Genomic DNA, 22,440 nt, shown 5'->3' with positions numbered 1-22,440 from the left:
AGTCCTTCTCACAAGGGCTCCATTTAAAAAGAAAAAAAAGAGAAGAAATATTTACTACTGAAATATAGAAACTCCTCTGACATGACCACTCAATTCATAGCAGGACTTCTGAGAATTCTTCTCATGTTTTTAATTAGCTCCTATTGCTGTCTTTTATTTACTTTTTGCTACTGCTGCATTTTTACCCTAAAGGCAGCTATTTTTGAGGTCTGCAGACTGACTCCAACATACTGCTGTGACAGTTTGTTTCACTGACAGCAACGCCTTCCTTCTGGAGAACAACTATGAACTGTGTCAGGAGAAGTTTCCATCAACTAACTCAGAGAGTTAGTTGTTATCCTCCAGTTTAACAAAAGGTGCTCCAATGCTTTAATTGAAGATTTGAGTCCCCAGGAAGGCTTGTGCCCTAATACAGGACACAGTGTCAGGCCCCAGCTGACATCACAAACACTCACATTCCCTGGAATTACTCCATCTTGACACATGCAGAAGAATACAGTCCTGGCTTCTGTGTGTACTTACACTGAGGCTAAAAGGGTAAGAGATTATTTGTGCAAGGCAACCTTGTGTTCTAGGGGTCCCCTGCTCATGGCAACAAGGTTATATAAACCAAGCTCAGGTTTGGCCTCCTCCTGATTCACCACACAAAACTTCACAGCATTTAAAAGGAAAAACCAGAGATGTAGAGTGTATGCTCTAGAAATTCTTCTTCATTTCTGAGGCATTTTTTATTAAATACCTATGGACATAGATACATATTTCTACATGTCAATCAGACATGAATATACCCATCTGCTGTGACCTAATTTGAAAGAGTATTTGAAAAATAATTAGTCCAAAGGCCATTTGAAGCTGTTAATTGGTCAGTTAATCCACTCATGGATTATCCTGATGAAGAGCAGGCAATCCCAACACAAAGAATCAATCTGCATGATTTTGACATTTACAAATTAATTTCTTTAGTCAACCCATCACAGAGCCACTGCATTGCATGACCTGACTGCTATGTTTAGGAAATTCTGAAATATCTGAAAAGCCAACCAGATGTCTCATTGCTCTGTAAAAATGACCCTGTAAAGGCTTTTTGACTTATCTGTAGGAACTGATAATTAAATTCACCTTTTTTTTTTCCTGCTATGCTGTTACAGCTACTCAGCAGGACATAAGTTTGTTTAAAATGCAAGAAATTATTTTGACTATAAAGGTACTCATTACTCAGTATGACTGCAGGTGGCAGAAGAAAGGTCAAAGGGAATTATGTTTAATTCATGGTATATGCTTAAATCTGAAGTTACACAATTACTTGTATGTGATCCATCTGCCAAAACAAAATACAAAATTCACTCACCCTAATCGTAAAATCCATAAATGGGGAAACACAACACCCTGCAGCTTCCTTTATTGCTTGTAAGAATACATTTAATTGAGTAAACAGTGAGAAACTCTTATTTCAGCTTTAGAGGAAAATGAAACAATAGGGTCTTCTAACCTGAGCTATTTCTCTGTAACAGCCATGCAGCAGGATATTAAATCTGAATTCAATTCCTACAAAAAAAGAAAAACGAAGTAGCTTTCTAACACCCGGAATCTGACAAAAAGAGCTAGTCAGCCAGCTTATGAAAAGCTAACATTGGAAATAGGGACCATTGACTGGCATGAAATCTTGGAAGCTTCGCATTGCAACTCTGTATTGGCTGAAAATGTATTTAAGAAAACAGGCAAAAAACAAGTAAAAACTATAAAGACACCTATAATATAGTCAATGCAGTCAGGGCTTCACAACATAAATCTTCATGACAAAAATGTATCATCTTATTACTTATTTCCTAACATGAGCTACATAAAGAATAAAGCACACAATATAAAGCACAATATTAAAAGAAAATAATCTAAACATTAATGACACATGAATCATGAGGAAAAATTACCTAGACTTTTGTTTTGTGGCTGCCAAAACCAAAACCACAACAGAACATCTCCCCTGCCTTTCCTGTGCTCAACTGAAATAAACCAGTGCAGCTATAGAACACTTCCTTGAACAGCCCACTACGGAGATGGCTTTTCTGTATTGTTCATGTTTAAAAACAGACCTGCAGAGCTATATCAGCATTTATTTCATGTGGTCATATATTCTTTCAAGAGATGACAATTAAATGCAATTCTGAGAACAAGTACAATATAATTCTAGTATCCACCTGTATCTTGGGCAAAGGAAGCTGTTTCTTCTGAAACAGCTTTTTAAATTAGAATTTTAAAAACCTGAAGTCAATAAAGCTGAAAGGGTAGTTTTAAATTATGTCAATAATGGAAACAGATAATTTGATTTTATACTTATTACATGTGCTGAAAAAGAGGGAAAGAAAATTAAGATGTAAAGATTAATGGACAGTTTGTAGTAAGTATTGCTTGTAGGGACACCATAAGCTCATTTTCCTACCTCAAACTCCCCATTAATTGGATTGTTAAAGATCCCAGCAAAATTACGTTTCTTTTGAAAAAGATAACATATGCAAATGCAGGTAAGTTTTGGAAAAAAGATCATCAGATTACTGTAATTTATTAGGGAACTAGAAAAGGCACAACACAAAATGTAGTAGATTTTTAAAATTAACCCTGTATCACACTTTTCAATCATCAGTCACTAGAATAAATATAGTAACTCTGACAGGAAGATGTGATATCAAATCAAGATGTTTTAAGCAAATTCTTTGTAAGGAAATGCATTGGGACACATAGAACAAGGTAGTGTAATATCTTGAGAGAGAATAGTAAGATTATCAGATACAAAATAGAATTTCAAAGCAGTTAGTATTCCATTGACAGTGTCAAACATCACATTTACAACAATGATAAGTTGCTGTAGTGTATATGTAAATGCTTAGAAAAGTAAGTTATCTCAACTTGTAAGAAAAAGATATTAAATGGAGAACTAAGACTTAACATGGCTAATTTAGGGGTAAACATGTTTTATCAAAAGCTGAAGAAGAAAACTTCCTGCGGTCTCTATTTCAAGAAAAGGTATCACATCATATTTACAAGCCGTTCTAACATTTTTGACTTCATAGAGAACAACCCTCACACACTAAAAAACATTCCCTCTTTTTGCCATATGACTCTATGAAGATTCATATTATCTTTTTTCACAATAAACTAATTTCCTACAAGATTATTTTCTTGAAACATAGAAGGAGAACAACGGAATGAAACTAATAATTTAGCATCTGCAGATTCACTGAGGTTTTGACCAGCAGAAAATCCATTCATAGCCATTAATAAATTATTGATGTAGATTACACTTCAGTCTACACATCAAAAGCTTCTATTTCTGTAAGTGATGGTGATGTTCTTATGCAGATCTATACACTGAAAACATTAGAGTTGAAGTTGACTAACTTTACTTATCGTGACTTCAGTGGCCACATCTTTAGTAGCTCAGAGGAGGGATCCAGTTCTCCCACTAGTTCTCAAGTTCCCATCAGAACAGAAAAGGATCAGTAGTGTTTACTCCTGACCATTTTCAATTGTATAGAGGAATGGCTGTGATAGGGGGCAAAGGAGACTGAGCTCCAAATTTTGCATTTGCTACAGCTAATCTGTCACTGACACAGCATGAAGCTGGAAACATAATGGAGAAACTTCTGTTTAACAACCACTCATTTAAATGTGTATCATAACAATAAATAAATATTCTAGAAGTTATCACATTTAATCTCATTAACACACTGTTCTGAAAACAATATTGAGTCTGAAGCTGTTTCTTAATTCTCACAACTTTAACTACTGTTCATACTAACACATTTGAGCATCAGCTAAGGACAGTACAGCTAAGGACAGTACAAATGGCTTCCTTCCATGCAACAACCACTGCTGGATTATAAAATTTTATAAAGATAAGATAAACTAATTTTAACTTTTTTTTTTTTTTTTTGAAGACTACAACATTACTACAACACACCTAGAATAAGAGCTAGGGGTCATCCAGCTGCTACCTTGCAGAAATTGCTAAATCACAGAATCAGAATGATTAAGGTTGAAAGGCACCTCTGGAAGTCATTTAGTCCAACCTCTCTGCAAAAGAGGGCCATGTAGAGTCAAGATACTCAAGACAGTGTCCAGCATCCAGATTTTGAATATCTCAAAAAATCAAGGAGCACAATGTACACCAAACTTTAAAGAAAAGGTTTTGATATACAAAAATGAACTTCATGCCTTCCTGAACCTACCAAACACGTTTCTTCGAACACAGATGTTCTACAATTAATTTTATGTAAAGGCATCATCAAGACAGAGAGGTTTTTGTTTGCTATCAGAGCAATTAAGAGCACAATTCATGATGGCAGATGGTAATTTCAGAGATTTCATGTTACTAGTAGATTTTTTTGGCTATGTGACTTAAAGCAAATCCAACACCAACAGAACAGCGGTGACAGCTTTCCCAGGTCTTGTTCTTCCCAATATTTTTCCAGTTGTTTTTAGCTGCCTAAATTAGTATATGAGAATAAATTACATTTAAATATTTATTTTATTTTTTATGCTTTTGTATTAAGCATAGCAGTGTATTTTTTAAAATTTTGATGAAAGCTAAGATCAGCAAAATATGACTCCAAAAAACTCAATGCATATATATTAATCCACATGCCTCTCCACATTTAGCACCAAATTTATACCACCAGAAACTACCACAAAAATTGTGTCACTAAAGTTTACACGTTCCTAGTCAGAACCTAGGCTTTTAGGAAGCTTTCTATCAAAAGTCTCTTCACAATTCCCGAAATCCTCACAAAACCAAAAAAACCCAAACAAAAAAAAAAAATCCTTCCAAAATTCCCAAACTCAAACAATAAATCAAGCTTGAACTGAAAACAGAAGGATAAATGCTGTAGTTCTGTATATATAGTCATCACAAAAATAGTAATTGCAAGGAAGAGAAATCATCCTAATTGAAACATAAAAAAAGCTTGAGAGTATGACTTAATTCCAAATAGATGCAAACGTAAATGGTTAAATGACAGATAAAGAACATCTTACTCCAGCAAAATCATCCTTTGTGTAAAATTAGTTAGCAATTTGATGATAAGAGAAGTAAAATTAATCTCTTTGATCATATCAAAGGAGTCAACTATTTAGAGTCCATGATACTCTCTTCTGACATTTTTATGTGGGAGAGCTGGGAGCTTACAGTTTTATACTTATCTATTGCTCTTATCAGTGCTAAGAAGGATTTTACAGTCTTAACAGGGCACATTTTCTTGCCTGAGTCTCCTCTGAAGTTTTTTTTCCCTTCTTTCTGTGGAATCATCTTGGTTTTAGAGACTGTGAAAGTCAAAGCAAGATATCATGAGGGAATTAAAAAAGAAAGATATAATGAAACATAAATATACAATAAAGAAAAATAAAGCAAGATATCCTTGCGAGGGGAAGCAGAGGAGCATGCACTGATGTCTTCTCTCTGCTGACCAGTGACCCCAGGGAATGGCCTGAAGTTGTGTCAGGGGAGGTTTAGTTTGGATATTAGAAAAAGGTTCCTCACCCAGCGGATGGTTGGGCACTGGAACAGTTTCCCCATTGAAGTGGTCGCAGTGTGCCCAAGTCCAAGAAGCATTTGGACAATGCCCTCGGGCACATGGTGAGACTCCTGGTCCTGAGCAGGGCCAGCAGCTGGACTTTGAGGATCCTAGTGGTTCCCTTCCAACTCAGCACATTCTATGATTATCAGTTTCCATGAAAATTATTTCCCTGATTTAATGAAATACTAATTTAGTCTACCAAATTTAACTTCAGATTTTTGTGTAGAACCACTGGAAAATTCTTTCCACATCATCCACAGGAGAGATAGCAAAAGCAGTAACAGAAAGGTTCATAAAATAATGAAACTTTCCAGAGTTCATTAATTTAGGAGCAACACAAATAGTCGTTACATTAGCTTGGAGAAGATCAAATTTTCTTTCAGTCAGTTTCTTAGTTACTGCCTGTAAAACCAGTACATGTTTAATTTCTATAAGAACTCTTAAAAGTTCTTTGATATAAAACAAAATAAAGCTGTTGTTTATTCTGTAACATGTAGCTGGTGTCCTGGGTGAACAAAATGGAGACACCCATACCAGGAGGGTAAACAAAAATTTGGAATTTCTCTGCTGAAAATTATTCTTGTAGGAAAGGAGGGACAGGGAAATCCTGGCAGATGGAAGTTTTTCCTTAACACAGAAAAGCAGTAAAATGTTTCATGAGTGCAGTCCTAGGAAGAGGCTGGGCTGAGCCTGTGCCATATTACCTGTTTCCATAATCCCACAATGAAAGCAATGAGAGAGCCGGTCAACTCCTGATCAGCTGCTAATATTAGGAAGTATGCAAGAGAAAGCAGCCAATTTTTTTAATAATTCATAAATACACATTTTTCTTATTTTCTGTCATTATTGAATCTAATTGCAACTTCCTTCCATTAAGATTTTCTGCTTTATGGTATTAAAATGATTGATAAGACTTACAAATTTCAAGAATATAAAACTTCTCAACGAGATGCTGTAGGAAATATTAAGAGAAAGGATTTATAGCCTCTATAAGCAATCAAAACCTTTAGGTCAGGCTGACCCTTCCCATGTGAATCAGTTGCAGAGTAAATACAGATGTCCCTTTTCCTGTCTTTTATCTCCTCTCATCTTCTTGAAGTACAAGACATAAAATGTGAGATTTTAAAATGACTCCTGGTAATAGCTTATTGCCACTAAGGCAAATACTCCCTGCTTGAATGTCATTAAACATATGTAGAGTTAGAACAGCAGAACTCCTTACACTCTTTCATCAAGACAGTAAAAACACTCCAAACCAACAAAAAACCCATCCAAACAAATTTGTCAAGAAATATAATTCAGGTATACAAGCACCATTAAAAGCATTATATTTAGAAGTGCTTTCCTTGGCATGCTTAAAGGTACTTACAGTAGCTAGCTAGGAAATCTGAAGAAACACAGGGCTATCAAAGATGAAGTACACATTCTAGAATATTTTCTAAGAAAGTATATCTATGCCATAAGCTACTGACAATCTCCCCCACAAAGTATGTAAAAGCTTACTAGGAAACTGTTTGGGTATTTTGTAAACTTGCTCTTACTTTGTTTTGAATCCAGAAGAGTGCACTAACAATACTCTAATCCTTGTTTAAACACCCTGTAAAGTATAATCAAAATATTATATAGACTGAGTTCTTCACACAGCATTTCAAAATACTACCCAGAAAACAGAAATTTCTGATTTTGCTATATTTATAAATTATTTTTCTATAATTACATAGGACTACTCATAATTTTCTGCTTCATTTTCTACTTCAACCTCTCTCCAAACCCCTGTAATCACAAGCAGTACCTTATAGAGACTATAGAACACGGTATTGACAAGACAATAAATGCACATTTTTCTTCCTAGTGATGTCTCAACTAGCATGTAGAATTTATACGTTCTACAGCTGCATGAAAACTCCAAACATGGTGCTTATACAATGTTCTCCTGAGCTATATGAATTCATATTAAGCACTGTTCTGCCTCATCACTGGAGAACACACAAAAGGACAGAAATAGTGCAGTACTTTGTGACATAATTGGGATTGGCAAAAATCACAGTGTATTTTATCCAGACAAAGTGGGTAGCTGTTCCAAGCAGGAAAGTTAATGCAAAGCTGAAAGCAGGAGGTCACAAAAGCAGAATTTCATGTAGAACTGATGGAAGTCTAGAATAAGTAGTATAAAGGAGAACAGCAGTAGAGAAGTTATGAGATAGATCTATCCACGTATCAGGAATACAAGTACAAGACACTTAAAGACAAAACTCTGGGTGAGAAAGTGGGAGACAAAGTGTTACAGAGACGATGCTGTTAATGGGCAAAATACCAAAGATCAACATTTTCATTAGCACTATTTAAAAAACAGTGATTATGGAAAGAGACAGGGTATGAAGCTAGGAAGTTGAAGACAAAGAGATAAAGATTAGGAACAAAGCCGAAATGGGATTCAGTTCAATTGAAAATGAGTCTTCTAGGTATATTTATTCTTTCTTTCCATTTATTAGTTTCAAGTTCATGTTATAAAAAGCAGGCAGATAATTTCCTAGTATTTCAGCTTTTGAATTGTTTTCAGTTGGTTTGTTGTCTTGAAGTCTGTTTTTTAGCTTATGATGTAATTTTCTAATCCAAACTCTTATGGGTGAGAAAGAAATACATGCACTTAGCAGGAGTGCCAAAGGAAAAAAGCCAAAAAACCTTTACTATGTAGAATGTTTCTTGTCTGATGAGTGATATACTCAAACAGTTTTTCCCTCACACAATATTGCATGCTAGGGAAATCTTTCCAGAAATGACAGCAAAATATTACTTGTTTTTTGAACAAAGTTTAGCATCAGCACACTTCTACTTCCTCGTGTATCAAACAAGATGATTGCACCACATTCTTGTACCCACTCCTCAACCTGTCAGCTTATTGCCTCTGCCAGACACATTCCTGTGGTCCATGTGCCACTTAGGGGGCCTTTGTTCAAACACCAAAAACACATTAATTTCAGAAACATGAGTTTTAATAACATGAGAAATTTGATTAAAACCAAAAAGTATGGAAATCTAACACATTCTTACCTGTGTAGCTGTAAATACTCTCTGGGTCTGTTCAAAAGGTGAAGGAATCTGTCAACAACCTTGTTTTTCCCAACTCCCTGCAGTAAACAAATATAATATTAAGACATAATACAGGTGTACATACTTACGAGTTATAAAGACAGAAAAGATAACTTGCCAAAATGGTTAAAATACTCTCCATACTCCTTCATAGGTAAATACAAGTTCAATCTATTTCAGAAAATTCTGAACACAAGTTGATGACATGTATTTTATTTTATATGTATATATTCACAAAATACTTAGCTATCTTACTAGAAATAACCAGAAGTAGGATTGTGTCCCTAGAGTTATGTCACACATGCTATGCATCCTTTAACTAACACAAGTTTTTCCAGCCTTTTTATTTCACAAAGGTATTGCAATGTCAATGCTAGGAAGTTGTCTTGCACTTAATAGGCAAAGTTAATTCTTGGTGGTCATAGGACACATCCTGTAACTGTCACATGGAATTTGGGCACAGCCTTGGTAATAGTTGCTGATCACATTCCACTGCAGTTACAAAAAGAGGCCCAGATGGAATCAGAATTCAGCTGTAGATAAAACTGATCTCTAACTCTATTGAAGGATGTCTGCACTAGCAAGCTGTGGAAAATGATGGCAGTGAATTAGGTGTTGGCAATGCCCTGGTGTGCCCTGTCCTAAACATTTTAGGAACTGATATTTCAGTCCAGGTCTAACCTAGTCCCAGGGAAGGAATTATCAAAGACCACAAATTAGGTGGGCTACTGGGGAACATCCACTTCACTCTCATCCTAAGAGAGATAGATATGTACTGAACTGCAGTAAGGAAATTCCCTTCAAAAGTACATTCTAGATCTGGTCTGAAATGCTAATGTAGATACAGACCAAGGTGACAGCTCACATGCAGAAATTCTTATCCCTACAGCAAGTAGGTGGCTGCAGGAAGCTCAGAATGCCAGTGAGAGTGCTACAGGTAGCAAAGAAAAAGGAAACAGCAGAAAGAAAAACTCAATCATAGACCGGCCAAAAGTTGTTTGACAAGACACTATCCCTCTGCTGAGATTCTCACTCTGACTGCATGAATGTATCTAGTAGTCCACGCCAGTGTAAAGAAGATAAATATAACCCAAAGAAAGATAAAAGAGATTAGATTAAACCAATTTGAGTTCCACTAATCTGTTTCACTTGGCATTGAAACAGAATAGGAGCCTTCAGAGCTGCAAGTTATGACATTTATGACACTAAGTTCTAGCTGAGTGATGCTAACTGCCAGCTGCTGAATTGCAAACTGTTTAAGCTTCTTAAAATGGGACCACAGTCTCTCTTTCCTCTGCTACATTAGTAAGAATGGAGAATCATGCACATATGTATAATGAAATCACAGGAGGAGAGTTCTCACCATGAGAGCAGAGGAAAAAATACTGCAGAGGAGACAAAAATAGAACTACCTATATTCTACTGCAGACTTGACTCCCACACAGAAGAGCCAACTCCGTTAATGCTCTACCACACGCCTCCTCACAAATCTACTTCAGAAGAATCTACAGCTTTATAGAGGTGTAGTAAGAAGCTGCAACACACTTAACACCTTTCACAGTAGTTTCTGAAAACTGTCACCTGAAACAGTTCTCCACTGCTGTGACAGGGGATGCAATTCTGCTCATAGGATCTTGCAGGAACTTATAGGATATACCCATTTGGGAGAAAATATTCAAGTTCAGAAATTTTATCAGTGACATTCAAAGCAACCAGAAACAGGCTAAGAATCCCCTAGTGGCACACACAGACAGTTTTATTCACATATGTTTCCTGCTACTTTCAGTCAGATCATAAATGGGTGAATAAACAGGAGCATTTCTAATGCCAAGCACAAAACACCCATGCTGAAAGCAGCTTCCTTTCCTAAGAGAGCTAAAGATGGCTGGGCAGATGTCTGCACAAAGTTTCTGCACTGATTGCAAGCAGATTGCATATCCTGTTTCAGTGCAGAGTGGGACTCCAGCCAGTTGTGGCAAGTACAAAGATGATGAAATATATCAACATACTGAATCAATGGAAAACATACTTAATATTACACAAAGTGGTTACTGTAATTAAAAAGAAAAAAAATTAGTTACCAAAGTAACCCAGTGAAGTCAATGGGAGCTGTGCCGTGACCACATCTCACCCTTTCTTCCTTTTTATCTGTGCATCTCCCCACACTCTCCACATATTTCCTTTTATTTAGGTTTACTTCAATTTCAGAACATCATACATTTTTAAAAGGTGCATGCAGTATTTAAAAGCCAAAAGGCATTCTCACCAGGTTTTAGCTATTATAAACAAGTTAACATTGCCTAACTTCTAGACTAAACTGCTTCAGAGGGTACATTGTGTGCCTTCACAGAGGCTGTGGTGTACCACATAAAATCTTTGGTTGGCAACAGTAGCTGCAGCAAAGTTCTCCTCAAAGCTTTTTCATTCCAGCCCTCTACATTCCTACTTCATGACAAGTTACCATTCCTCTAGGTCTCAGCTACTCCACTGAGAAGTTACAATATCACAGAAAGGAAGGAAGAGACCAAAGATATTTGGAAGGCTCTTTAGCACTATTAAGAAACTCCAAAAACCAAGAGTTTGGATGAATTTGTTCCTCAAGTACTATGCATTAGTGTAAAGCCAAAAACAGCAGGTTTGTTACAAATTCACCTTACCTCCATGGGATAAAGAGTACATGTATAGTAGTCTTCTTCAGGCGAACAAGAAATGTGGAAAATGCTAACACATTTTGGAAAAATAAAAACTAAACCAACTCTAGTTACAGGCAGCCAAGAAACAAGAAATTACAAAAATGGCAACAGTCACCTCCTTTGCCCTTACTGCCAAAGATCAAGCTGGATCTTCTGGACACCCACACTGCTAGCAACAAACAATTTAAACAGGAATAACCTGAACTATCTTTCATATGAACATACTAAAAGATTGAGCTGAACTTGGACTGGATTCAGAACATAATCTCATATAATTTTGCAATTATTGCAGGCTAAGGTAACATTCAGAGGACAAGCCAGTTTGCCATTAACACTTGCTGTGTGCTATTTATATACACACTATTGCAGTTACTTAATTTAACAGAAATATAAACATATGCTAATTAGAGAGAGAAGAACATCTGTGTTGGTGTTTCAGCTGAAGAGAATAAAAATACTTCAGAAAGCAAATATTAGACAATTTTTCCTCCATCAGACATATGGGATAACTGAAATAGAAAAATGGGAAGTAAATATCTGCACTAATGAATAACAAACAAGAAATTATGCAATTAGAAGGCAAAATAATCCCTTAGTTAAAAATCCTTCTAACCGACACTGTAAATACTTGCTACCAAGGATGAAATGGCCTAATTTCCTAGCAGAAGCTGCAGTTTCAAATATAAACAATATTGTTGTTATAAGTCCCAGGAGACATTTTGCAATTCAGGATGCAGAACTGACAACTGACATTCGTCCCTTGCACAGCCCAAATAAAGACAATAAAGTTATAGTCCAAAGGAATTGGACTCAAGTTTTTGAAATTAACAATCTGCCTCTTCAGAAAAAAAAAAATCTAAACCAGGATGCCTCATTTTTATTTTCTTTTAAATGATTTGCAGGTCATACTGAACCAGCTGAAGAGGTTGCCATGTTGTGCTGTTCAGTACTGCCCTTTAGCTGAAACACTGCAATCACATCATCTCCATATCAGAACACCTCTTTCATTACAAAAGAATGAAACAAATTTTGAAACTGGTAAAAAAGCAGTTTATCAATTTTTCACTTCAAGAAGTTTCACTTTACAATTAATTTTAAAATTGCATTATTAGAGAACGAAAGACAAATTTGAGTTAACAATTTTAGTACGCAGAGCCCTCATGTCAGGGTTCTCAGTTTCTAACGTCACAGAAAGTGTTGTATTATCATTATCACAGAAACTTTTCACTGAACAATGAAAATAAAGAAAATGAAAACACTTTTCATAATGCTCTGTTTCTAACCCTGGGTCTGGCACCAAACCACCTTTCATGGCTACAGCTTTTGTGTTTCTGTTAACAAAGACATTTGCAATGCATGTATTGCTGAGGCAATTATGGCTGAGGCTGCGATTTTGAGACCAGAGGATGTCTCTGTTTCTAAAAAAATGTTCTATTATCACCAAAGCAACTCGCAGTACCTATGCAGAATTATTTCACACACTCCAGGTGTTGAGAAGCCCTGCTTGGAACAAATGTGAATAATGCATTTTAATATCTGCAGAAGGTGTGCCACCAGCAGACTCTAGACATTGCTACCAGAGGACCACTGCAATCGACCCTATCACGGCTACCTTGCTTGAATGTTAGCAACAAGCAACAAATTTAAATACAAAAGCAGTGGTGATTTTAACTCCTGCCCCAGATGCAATCTAAATATTCATCAGTTACAAAAGTAAGTGTTCTGTGATTCAGGATCTGATTTTTTTTTTTATTGCAAGTTTATCATCTGGGGCACACCAAAATTATAGTGGCAGCAAAAGAAGAAAATTTCACCGTAAGAGTCAACTTAATTCCCTGTTAGGAATCATGAATGGAATACTTTGGATGCATCTCTGACTGTATTTCTAGATAAGCTTAAGAGCTGATGCCTTTTTTTGACTTTAAGGAGAACCAGAGACCTGTCAGGCTAAATACAATCATTGCATTTCCAGTGAGGGAAGATAACTGTGGTCCAATGGAGAGAAGCATATGATGGAAAGAATCTGTGAGAAGAAGTATCCAAAAGAAAAATCAATTCATTGTTTATTTTTAAATTCTGGTTCTCCAGTTTAATGTGTAAAGGCAGAAAGCAATACTGTAAGCAGAGACACATTTCAGAAGCATGCCTATTCTCAGATGTGTACACACTGACTGTACCAAGTGAAAGAGAATATTTTCCGAGTTTTCCACAACTGTCATACCTAATTCCCTAGACAAGAAATATCATTGTATTTGGCCCAATTTAACTTATTTGGAGCTCAGTTTCTTCATGCTTACAATAATAATAAAAAATTGGTTTGGGATAGTACATTCTTGACTTGCAGAAGAAACTGTCTATTTTTAAACAAGTTTAAGCAGGAAAACAAGACTTATTTCTATAAATGTTGAAATGCCAAGCATTTGCTATTTCAAGTTTTTTGATGACTGATATCATTACATTCTCAGTTTGCACTTAATTCAATTTCACAATGAGTTAGAAATGAAAATATTATATTAGAAGAAAAGATCTAATCAAGCACGTCATTTTAAATATCTTTAAGAAAGACTCAATCATTTGTCCTACTAAATTCTTCAAGAATAAAATAAATTCCTAGTGTGAGCCCAAGAATTCATGTAAATTGATCTCGTAGTTAAAGAAAGGCAGCAGAAAGGATGAAATTACATTGTCAGGGAAATATATTAGCAAATGTACCAGAATGCCATTACATTTCTAAGTCCTTTTAATCACAGAATAGTTGGGGTTGAAAGGGAACTCTGGAGATCATCTAGTCCAACCACCCTGCTAAAGCAGGTTCACCTACCAGCAGGTTGTAGAGGATTGCATTCAGGAGGGTTTTGAGAATCTCCAGGGAAGGAGACTTCATGGCCTCTTTGGGCAGCGTGTTCCAATGCTCTTTCACTTTCACAGTAAAGAAGTTTTATCTTGTATTCAGATGGAACTTCCCGTGTTTCAGTTTGTGCCTGATGCCCTTGTCCTATTGCTGAGCACCACTGAAAAGAATTGGGTTCCGTTGTCTCGACACCCACCCTTAAGGTATTTGTATACAAGACCCCAAAGATTTGACAAGATGCCCTTCTCCAAGCTGAAGAGGCCCTGCTCCCTCAACCTTTGCACGTAAGAGAGATGCTCCAGTCCACCCACAGGACACTCACAGCCTTCATAGGCTGGACATAGTACTCATAATTCATGTATTTCTGCTTACTGTGGGTTCACATCAACACTAAACAAGTGATGCTAGTTTCTTTCAGATTATTTACAACATTTAGCACCTTCATAGAATTCTTCATTCTACTTCTCAACAGCTCATTCAATAACTCATGGCAACAGAGTGATGCCAAATAAAATAACCTCAATTTTGCTTAACATGCTGCTGGGTGTTTTACAATTTCATGGCAATAAAACAATTCAGAAGTGAGAGGATTGTGAGCCTTCTCTATCCAGAAAGCCACAGATCCTATGTAACTATAAATACTATGTGTGGTATCTTCAAAGACAGATGATGGCTGCCAAGACCTCACCTATGACTAATAAAGGTGAAAGCACCCAACACATCTCTTTACATAACCTCCAAATGCAACAATTTTGGAAATGTTATATTTAACCTTTAAAATTGTGAGACGAAATAAAATCATTTCAGCCAATGCTATTTCCAAAGGTTTTCCACATAAACAAATTCTATTTATTAACATAGTTTCTCTTGCATTTGCCAAAGAAAATCCAAGGAGACAGTAAAAGACAGCAAGTAGTGGTCAAAGAACTGCACATTGTCTATCAGAAAAAATATCTCAAAAACACAGTTGAAAAATTTTCCAAGGTAGTGAGAATCCCTACCCAGTCTGTCTCATGAAGCTCAAAAGCTACTGCAAGACCTGTATTTAATGAGTACATAAACAGTCATTGCAACATTTGAAATAACTGGGGGCTCTTGCTGTTCTTTGCCCGCTGGTGTGAGAGTAATATGCAGCTTCTTACCCTCAGCCAAAGAAGAAGCTGCTTTGCAGGTGCTTTGAAAAACTGTAGATGGTCATAGATGGATTCATTTACACTCAGACTACAGGCTCATTCAGGAAGCAATATCAGAACCCATAGTTAAGGCACTGGCATGTCCTTTACTTGGAAGCTATTTCATAGCTGGAAATTCATATCTATCATATCATATCATATGAACTCAAAGAAACCTGTTTGTTTGTATACAAAATGGAAACACATTCCAGTTAACATCCAAAGTAAATCATCAACCACTGTAAACAAATATTTGTATTTCATGTAAAACATTTACACTGTGAAATCCTAGGCCATATAAGCCCCAGGGAACAAACATGAATGAAGTGTTGTAAAGCAGTTTACTTCAGAAGCTGAGTACTTCTAAAAATATCTGTTGGCATCTTACATTTGTCTTCAAACTCTCCTCCATTTCATTAAGAAAGCCAGTTCCCAACATCCACCAAGATAATTTAATTATAATTTACTGATACTAATCATCAGAGTCTGTACCTTGAAAACAGTCTTGGTAAAAGGGTTCTCATCAGGCAGCTCTTAAGTTACAGAAGAAACCACATTTACAGACTTTGAAAAGACAGAGGTCTTAAGCTAAAAGGAATCGTGTGTGTGTACATGTGTTGTGCAAATAGAAGAGGCAAAGGTGGAAAAACACATTAAGTCAACCAACCAAAACCAAATCCAGACTCTAAAAGAAAGACTACAGGTCAAACTTGCACATTAAATCACAGCTGAATGGAGATGCTTAGTCATCATTTTGAAAGACCAAACTATGTCCTAAGGTAAATGCCAACTCAATTAAATATCTAGGAAATGACACAAGCTTTCAAAAGGATGTTAGTCCTATGTTTTGAAATACTCCAGTTCAGAGAATTTGAATTTTCAGTTATTACACTGAATTTCCATGATTCACTCGTTCACTAATAAGACACTTAAGAGAAAGGAACTCAAAACAGTACTTTGTATCCCCTCAAACTTATCTGTTTTTTCCAAAGGGGAAAAACAGGTACACACTGATGTATATATCAAGGCATCACAAAACCCTAGCTTCTTATACAGACTGAACTGATAAAAGTAACTGAACAGAAAAAAATAATGTTTTTTAAAAGTAATTTTCTTTACAAAAAATTTATGAAAAGACTAATATCTTCAATGAGGTACCTACACATACTGCATGAAAGCACAATTGATGCAATGTGGTTGCTTTTAAAGTACTTGAACATGATTCATCACAAGCTCCACAAATTTACAGTAAAATATTTAAGGAATTAGCCAAGGAATTTCTAAGTGGTTAGTGATCATTCCTGAGAAATGAAGAATGATTGCTGTGGTACTGAAAAGACTGCAGAATGGCAAATACAGCACTTCAAACTTAAAAACAGTATTTTGAAAGGAAAAGGCCTGTTGGCCTTTTTTTAGTCACACATAAAAACTCTGGAACAAATTTGTAAAGAGTAAACCTGGAAGTACTCAAAAGTATGTTAGCAATTAAAAAAAAACAACTGTACTCCTGATTTGCCAAAGGGAAAGCGCAGCAAATCAACTAATTTTCCAACTTAATGGTACAGCTGAGCTGATGTCTGGAATCAAAGCAATATGTTCCAATACTTCAATCCAGTCAAATCTTTTAATGCTGTCTTCAAGTAGAGACTCAAAAGATGGAAGAAAATCTGACATGCATTAAATTATTAGAATGAGAATACATCTGCTGGAAATATCCATTATATCCTAATAATTGTACTAGCATAGTCTTCAAAACTTTTCTGCTAAATGAGGCATGTGTCAGAGCTCTGATTTGCCATTGGTATAAACAAGCTCTTTCCCCACACCTAGGGTTTTACTTGTTGTATTGAAGGTCAGCTCTGACATGGTTTTCCTGCTTTGCTGGGGTTCCTTTTGTCCCCCATGCCATGGGAGCTGCATTTACACTCAAGCCCTTTCCTTGGTTCCTTCCCAGCCTGCACTGAGGCGATGCTGTGCTCGGCCCTGTATCTTGCTGATCCCAGCCTGGACCTGCTGATTTGACTTCCCAGCTTGATCTCAGACTTGCCTTATTCACCACGGACCAGTCTGGCAGCCACTGAGCACTTGGATGACCATGGCTGCTGTCCCCAGGCCTGCTACTCTTGCTTTGGCACTGAGGGACTGCAAAAGTTATCATTAAGGACTCCGTCCCTGCCTCTGTTTTCTCACGGTTCAGCCTGCTCCTGCTATTCCTTGCCAGCAATTGCTGCAGGCAATCTGTACTACATAACATTTTCAATACCAGCTTGGAAGCAGGCATAGACAGCACTGTTTATGAAGTACAATAAATAGATCTTGTTTCATTTATGAAATAGATAAATTTCTATTTATGAAGAGATTAAACCTTTTGGAGAAGATGGCATTATCCTTCAAAAGTCTACAGAGGTTTCAAATAAACCATCTTTGTAAATTCAAGTTGATAACAAGGATGCTGAACAGATGAGAGTATACTTCAATATATGCACATTAATAATAATTAGCATTTTATATTAATTGCCGTGTTGGTTAGATCGTTAGTGCTTTTTGTTAGACATGTTCTACAGACTACTGCAAAACAAAAAGAGAAACATCTGCTAAAAAATTATTGTAATTATTGTTTGCTAAGGACAGCTAAACAAAAGGGAGATTACTTTTGGGGCAAAAACCAATCTCAACAATGAGGTATTGATAACCAAAGATACCAGTCAAAGAACTATACAAATCTGTTACTTTTTAGAGAAAATGAGTATTTAGCTGTCAATAAGATTTGGGTAATACTGAAGTGTACCCCTCTTACCTACCACTGGAGATTTTAAAGGAGTGGTTTGATACATGGTCAAGAATAATACCCAAAGCCATTAACTGAAGATTTTAATGCTAATGATGTTACATACTGCTATTACTATGTCAGGAGAGGTTTAGATTGGATATCAGTAAAAGGTTTTTCACCCAGAGGGTGTTTGGGCACTGGAACAGGCTCCCCAGGGGACTGGTCAGGCCTGACAGAGTTTAAGAAGCACTTGGTCAGCACTCTCAGGCACAGCATGCGATTCTTGAGGATAGTCCTTTGCAGGACAAGGAGTTGTACTTTGATAATCCTTGTGGGTCCCTTTCAACTCAGAATATTCTGTGATTAATTCCTTCAGTTTTTACTCTGACAGCCATATACAACACATTTACGGCATTTACATTTTCCACAAATGTGTGCCTATAAAAACCCCTGTACAATGTACAATAAGGAATTGAAAAATGGGCCAAATACCTCAGTAATAGAAATGAATGCAATTACAAAGAAGTAAAACAAAGATTTAATTATATTATCGAATAACGTGTTTGTTCTACACATTGCAAGAAATATTTCACTCACCTGGTTACCAACTAAAAGAAGATGTTCTCCCAGCAGAAAGTCCTTGAGCATATCTTCCATTACCATCATATGCTAGAGAAAAGAACCCAAAATTTTCACTTGATTTTATGCTCTCAGATTTATGCATTCACTAATGACAGTGGTACAACAAGCATTTGGGGCTAGATATTTTGAACTTTATACTTACTTATAGCTACTTATTTCATACCAAGAGCCTCTCAGCCAATAATAGCAGAGGCAATATATCCAGTAATAAGAACAAGGAAGCATTTACATCCTCTGCTCAAACTCATTGTGGGAGCCTGATTTCCCTAAATACTTTTAATTCTCTGTAATCATTCCTTGTACGTTTCCTTTTAGCCTAGCTGAATGCTTGTCACCCAGACTGTAAGAACTTTCTTTAGTTTGTGCCAACCTTCCAGCAATATCCTAGTAGAAGATTCCAGAAACCAAATAGAGAGAATCAGACATATACACACATATATATCATTGAACATTAAACACCAGGTCTAACTTAATACCAAATATACTTTTTCTGTTCTAATAAAACTTTATTTTCAAGGAAAATAAAGATAGGAATATGCATATTCAAGTCTGAAAGTGTCTATATGTATCTTACAATATGTGCCTAACTAGTAAATTTTTATTAATTATTAGTTCATATGTGCCTAATTGAAGCCAAAATGCTGGAGGTATATTTTTGCATATATCCACTATCATAACAGGTACACACTGTACATCCTTTAACCTTATCTCGCTTCTCACAAAGGATTTGTTTCAAAGGATAGAAAGGATTTCAGGATAATGTGGCAATGCAGACTACTTTACTCGCAATAAAGTCATGTATATTTCTCCACTGTATCTAGTTAAAATAGGTCATCAGTAAGTAGGTCAGTCAATCTACTTAGAGAAATGAATGATTGTCTTTAAATAAATACATTATCATCTCATCTCTAGGACTTGATTAATATAAAAATTAAAAATCAGCAGCTTGCTTATAATTTCTGAGCATAAAACCCTTTGTTTCTGTGTGACGGATATTTTAAATTTCCAAATCTCTCTAGAACACAGGCTGGGGGTGGGGAAAGAAACTCTTGTAAACATAGCTTAATACCGTGAAATCCTAACCAGGCATTTCAAAAGACTACTGAATGCTCAACACACAATTTAAGGAGAGCACTTCAAGGCAAATTATTCTGGTTTTTTGCATGTGTACGCACTAGAAATTTATAACTGAGAAAAATAAATTTGACCAGATATAGGAGAAATTCTAGTTAGTCAGTTTACCACACACACTGCTTACAATTTTAGATTTTATTTCTAAGGCACAAATACATCCTTTTGATTACTTTTTTTTTATCCTAGATTAACAAATATACATACATTATGGTTCCCCTGCAAAGCAGCTTACCCACCAGAAATGCTATGTACTGATACTTCTTCTTTTGTTGGTTCTTTTTTTGTACCAGGACTTAAATTAGCATTGTATTATGATACCTGCAGACATTTAATATTACCTATTTAGGCAAAGGAGTTGTAAGTAGACACATCCATCACCTTTATCAATCCATGTTCCCCAGTGCCTTGTCTGAAAATTGCATTTGGCATATTACCTAAAAAAATTATTCCCATCCCTATGACACCTGTTGTGGACCAACAGCAATGTTTTATGGCAATATTAAATTTCACTGTAATGTGAATTGTTTCAAGACCAAACATACAAAGGCAAAAATCTATGTGTTTCATTACACTGTGCAGCACTACAAAGGGCTGAGGACATATTTTTTCTCTGTTTTCAGTTTATTTCTGTAGCTTTAGGTAAGAAAGCACTGCACTAAACTCAAATAAAATTTGTTCTCCAGCAGGTCTTGTTAAATGATCATTGTAGCACTTGAATCACCAAACTGCAAAGTAGCAATACAGAAAATAAGAGTACAATTCATTTAGAAATTGGAACACCTATCCTGACTGGTATTTGGTTGCTGTTTCCTTTAGCATTTAGCAGGCATATCTATGCTAAGAAAGATACAGAGCAGCAGCAATTTTAACAGAGGTTCTCTGCAGCAATTTTATCAGAGGTTCCCTGAATAAAATCTGAACACAGTTTTGTCTACAGTTTTCTGAAGCTATAAGCAAGAAGGTGGAAAAAGCAAAGCAGGTGGTAAGTCCTAGGAGAACTCAGGATTTCCTTTCCAACAGACACAAATTATGTGCTTTATCAAAATGGTAACAGAACAAAATCTCACGTGAAATGTTAGTAGGGAAGATGAAGTCTGTCATCTGTTCCCCTTGCATGGCATGTCATCACCTTCAATAGGTGATACCCATGTAGCTTAGCCTTTCTGGGGCAAAATTATAAATGAGGTACAAAAAAGACTAGGAAAAGAAAGTATGGAAACCCAAACTAGGCCCCTAAAAGCAAAGTATTTCACAAGATCATGCTATCAGTATTGCCTTTCAGTAGGAAAATATTTTAAAGGTAACCAAGAGAGTAAATCTCTTCCTAAGGATACCGTTGTCTGACAGTTTTGAGGCTTTTACGCTAGGCAGAGAAGAAAGCTGCTCTACAAAATGGGGTGCTGGAGAAACCAAAAAGCCTGGTCACAAGGCCCTTCCTTTTCCTTGTATTCATTAACCACTCTTTACTACTACTATGACCTAATTGACACTAATGCCTAATTAATAAGCTAAACTATTTAAAAGAAATAATTAATAACGCTAATAACTAATTTTCTAAGTACTATTCTCCTTCCTTTTCAAATATGCAATATTAATTCTAATGTAAAGGAGTGTATTGGGTCTAGCTGAGATGGAGCTGGTTGGGTATGAAAGTTGTAGTGAATGGGGTGACATCAGTGAGTAGTGGGGTTCCACAGGGCTCCAATTTAAACCTTCTGTTCTTCATCATCTTCATAATTGTCTTCTAAAGAATGGGAAGGGATACTAAGCAAGTTCTCAGATGACACAAAACTGGGAAGAGCTGTAGACTTACTTGAGGACAGAGAGGCCCTGCAGAGAGGCCTTGACAAATCAGAGGCTGGGCAATCCTCACCCATATGAGGTCCAACAAGGGCAAGTGCCGGATTCTGCATCTGGAATGGGGCAACCCTGGAGGTACAGACAGACTGGGGAAAGAGATGCTGGAGAGCAGTGCCATGGAAAGGGACCTGGGGGTCTTGGTCCATGGTAAGTTGAACATGAACCAGCAGTGCCTTGGCAGCCAGGAGGGCCAACCCTGCCCTGGGGGCATCAGGCACAGCATCTCCAGTGGGCAAAGGAGGGGATTGTCCCACTCTGTTCTGAGCTGGGGCCGCCTCACCAGTGCTTTAGCACCTGCTGAGCAGGGCTGGCACAGCATCAGCACTGTCTCCCCAGCATTTCCTCCCCATCAGTAGTCTGGGGTAGGCAAAATCCTGGGACAGGACACACCTAGGCCAACTGACCCAAAATAACCACAAGTATATTCCATACTATATGACATCACCTCAACTACAAAAGTTAAGAAAAGGTGTAGGAGTGGGGGCATTTGTTATTTACAATGTTTGCCTTCCCAAGCAACCACCACATGTGCTGAAGCCCACAGCTTCCTGGAAAGTGGCTGAACATCACTTGCTAGTGGGAAGTAGAGATTTAAATTGTTGGTTTTTCTTTTTGATTGTGCACACACAAATTTTTGGTTTTGCTTTTGCTTAATAAATTG

At 36.6% G+C, this 22,440-nt stretch overlaps 1 protein-coding gene across 2 annotated transcripts in view; it reads right to left on the bottom strand.

Annotated features, from left to right (window-relative positions):
- VWA8 (von Willebrand factor A domain containing 8) overlaps positions 1-22,440 on the bottom strand; it is a 182,609-nt gene that overhangs the window by 88,413 nt on the left and 71,756 nt on the right. For both annotated transcript variants that reach the window (XM_058824855.1, XM_058824856.1), the window contains exons 20-21: positions 18,741-18,812; positions 8,619-8,695 (exon numbers count right to left, since the gene is read on the bottom strand). In XM_058824855.1, coding sequence (XP_058680838.1) covers positions 8,619-8,695; positions 18,741-18,812 — 149 coding nt within the window. The remainder of the gene's footprint in view (positions 1-8,618; positions 8,696-18,740; positions 18,813-22,440) is intronic.

This window comes from Ammospiza caudacuta, chromosome 2 (assembly GCF_027887145.1).
Source record: "Ammospiza caudacuta isolate bAmmCau1 chromosome 2, bAmmCau1.pri, whole genome shotgun sequence".
In the NCBI taxonomy this organism is placed as follows: Eukaryota; Metazoa; Chordata; class Aves; order Passeriformes; family Passerellidae; genus Ammospiza; species Ammospiza caudacuta.
Note: the sequence above shows the minus strand (reverse complement) of the source record. Positions and strands in the feature narration are given on the sequence as shown.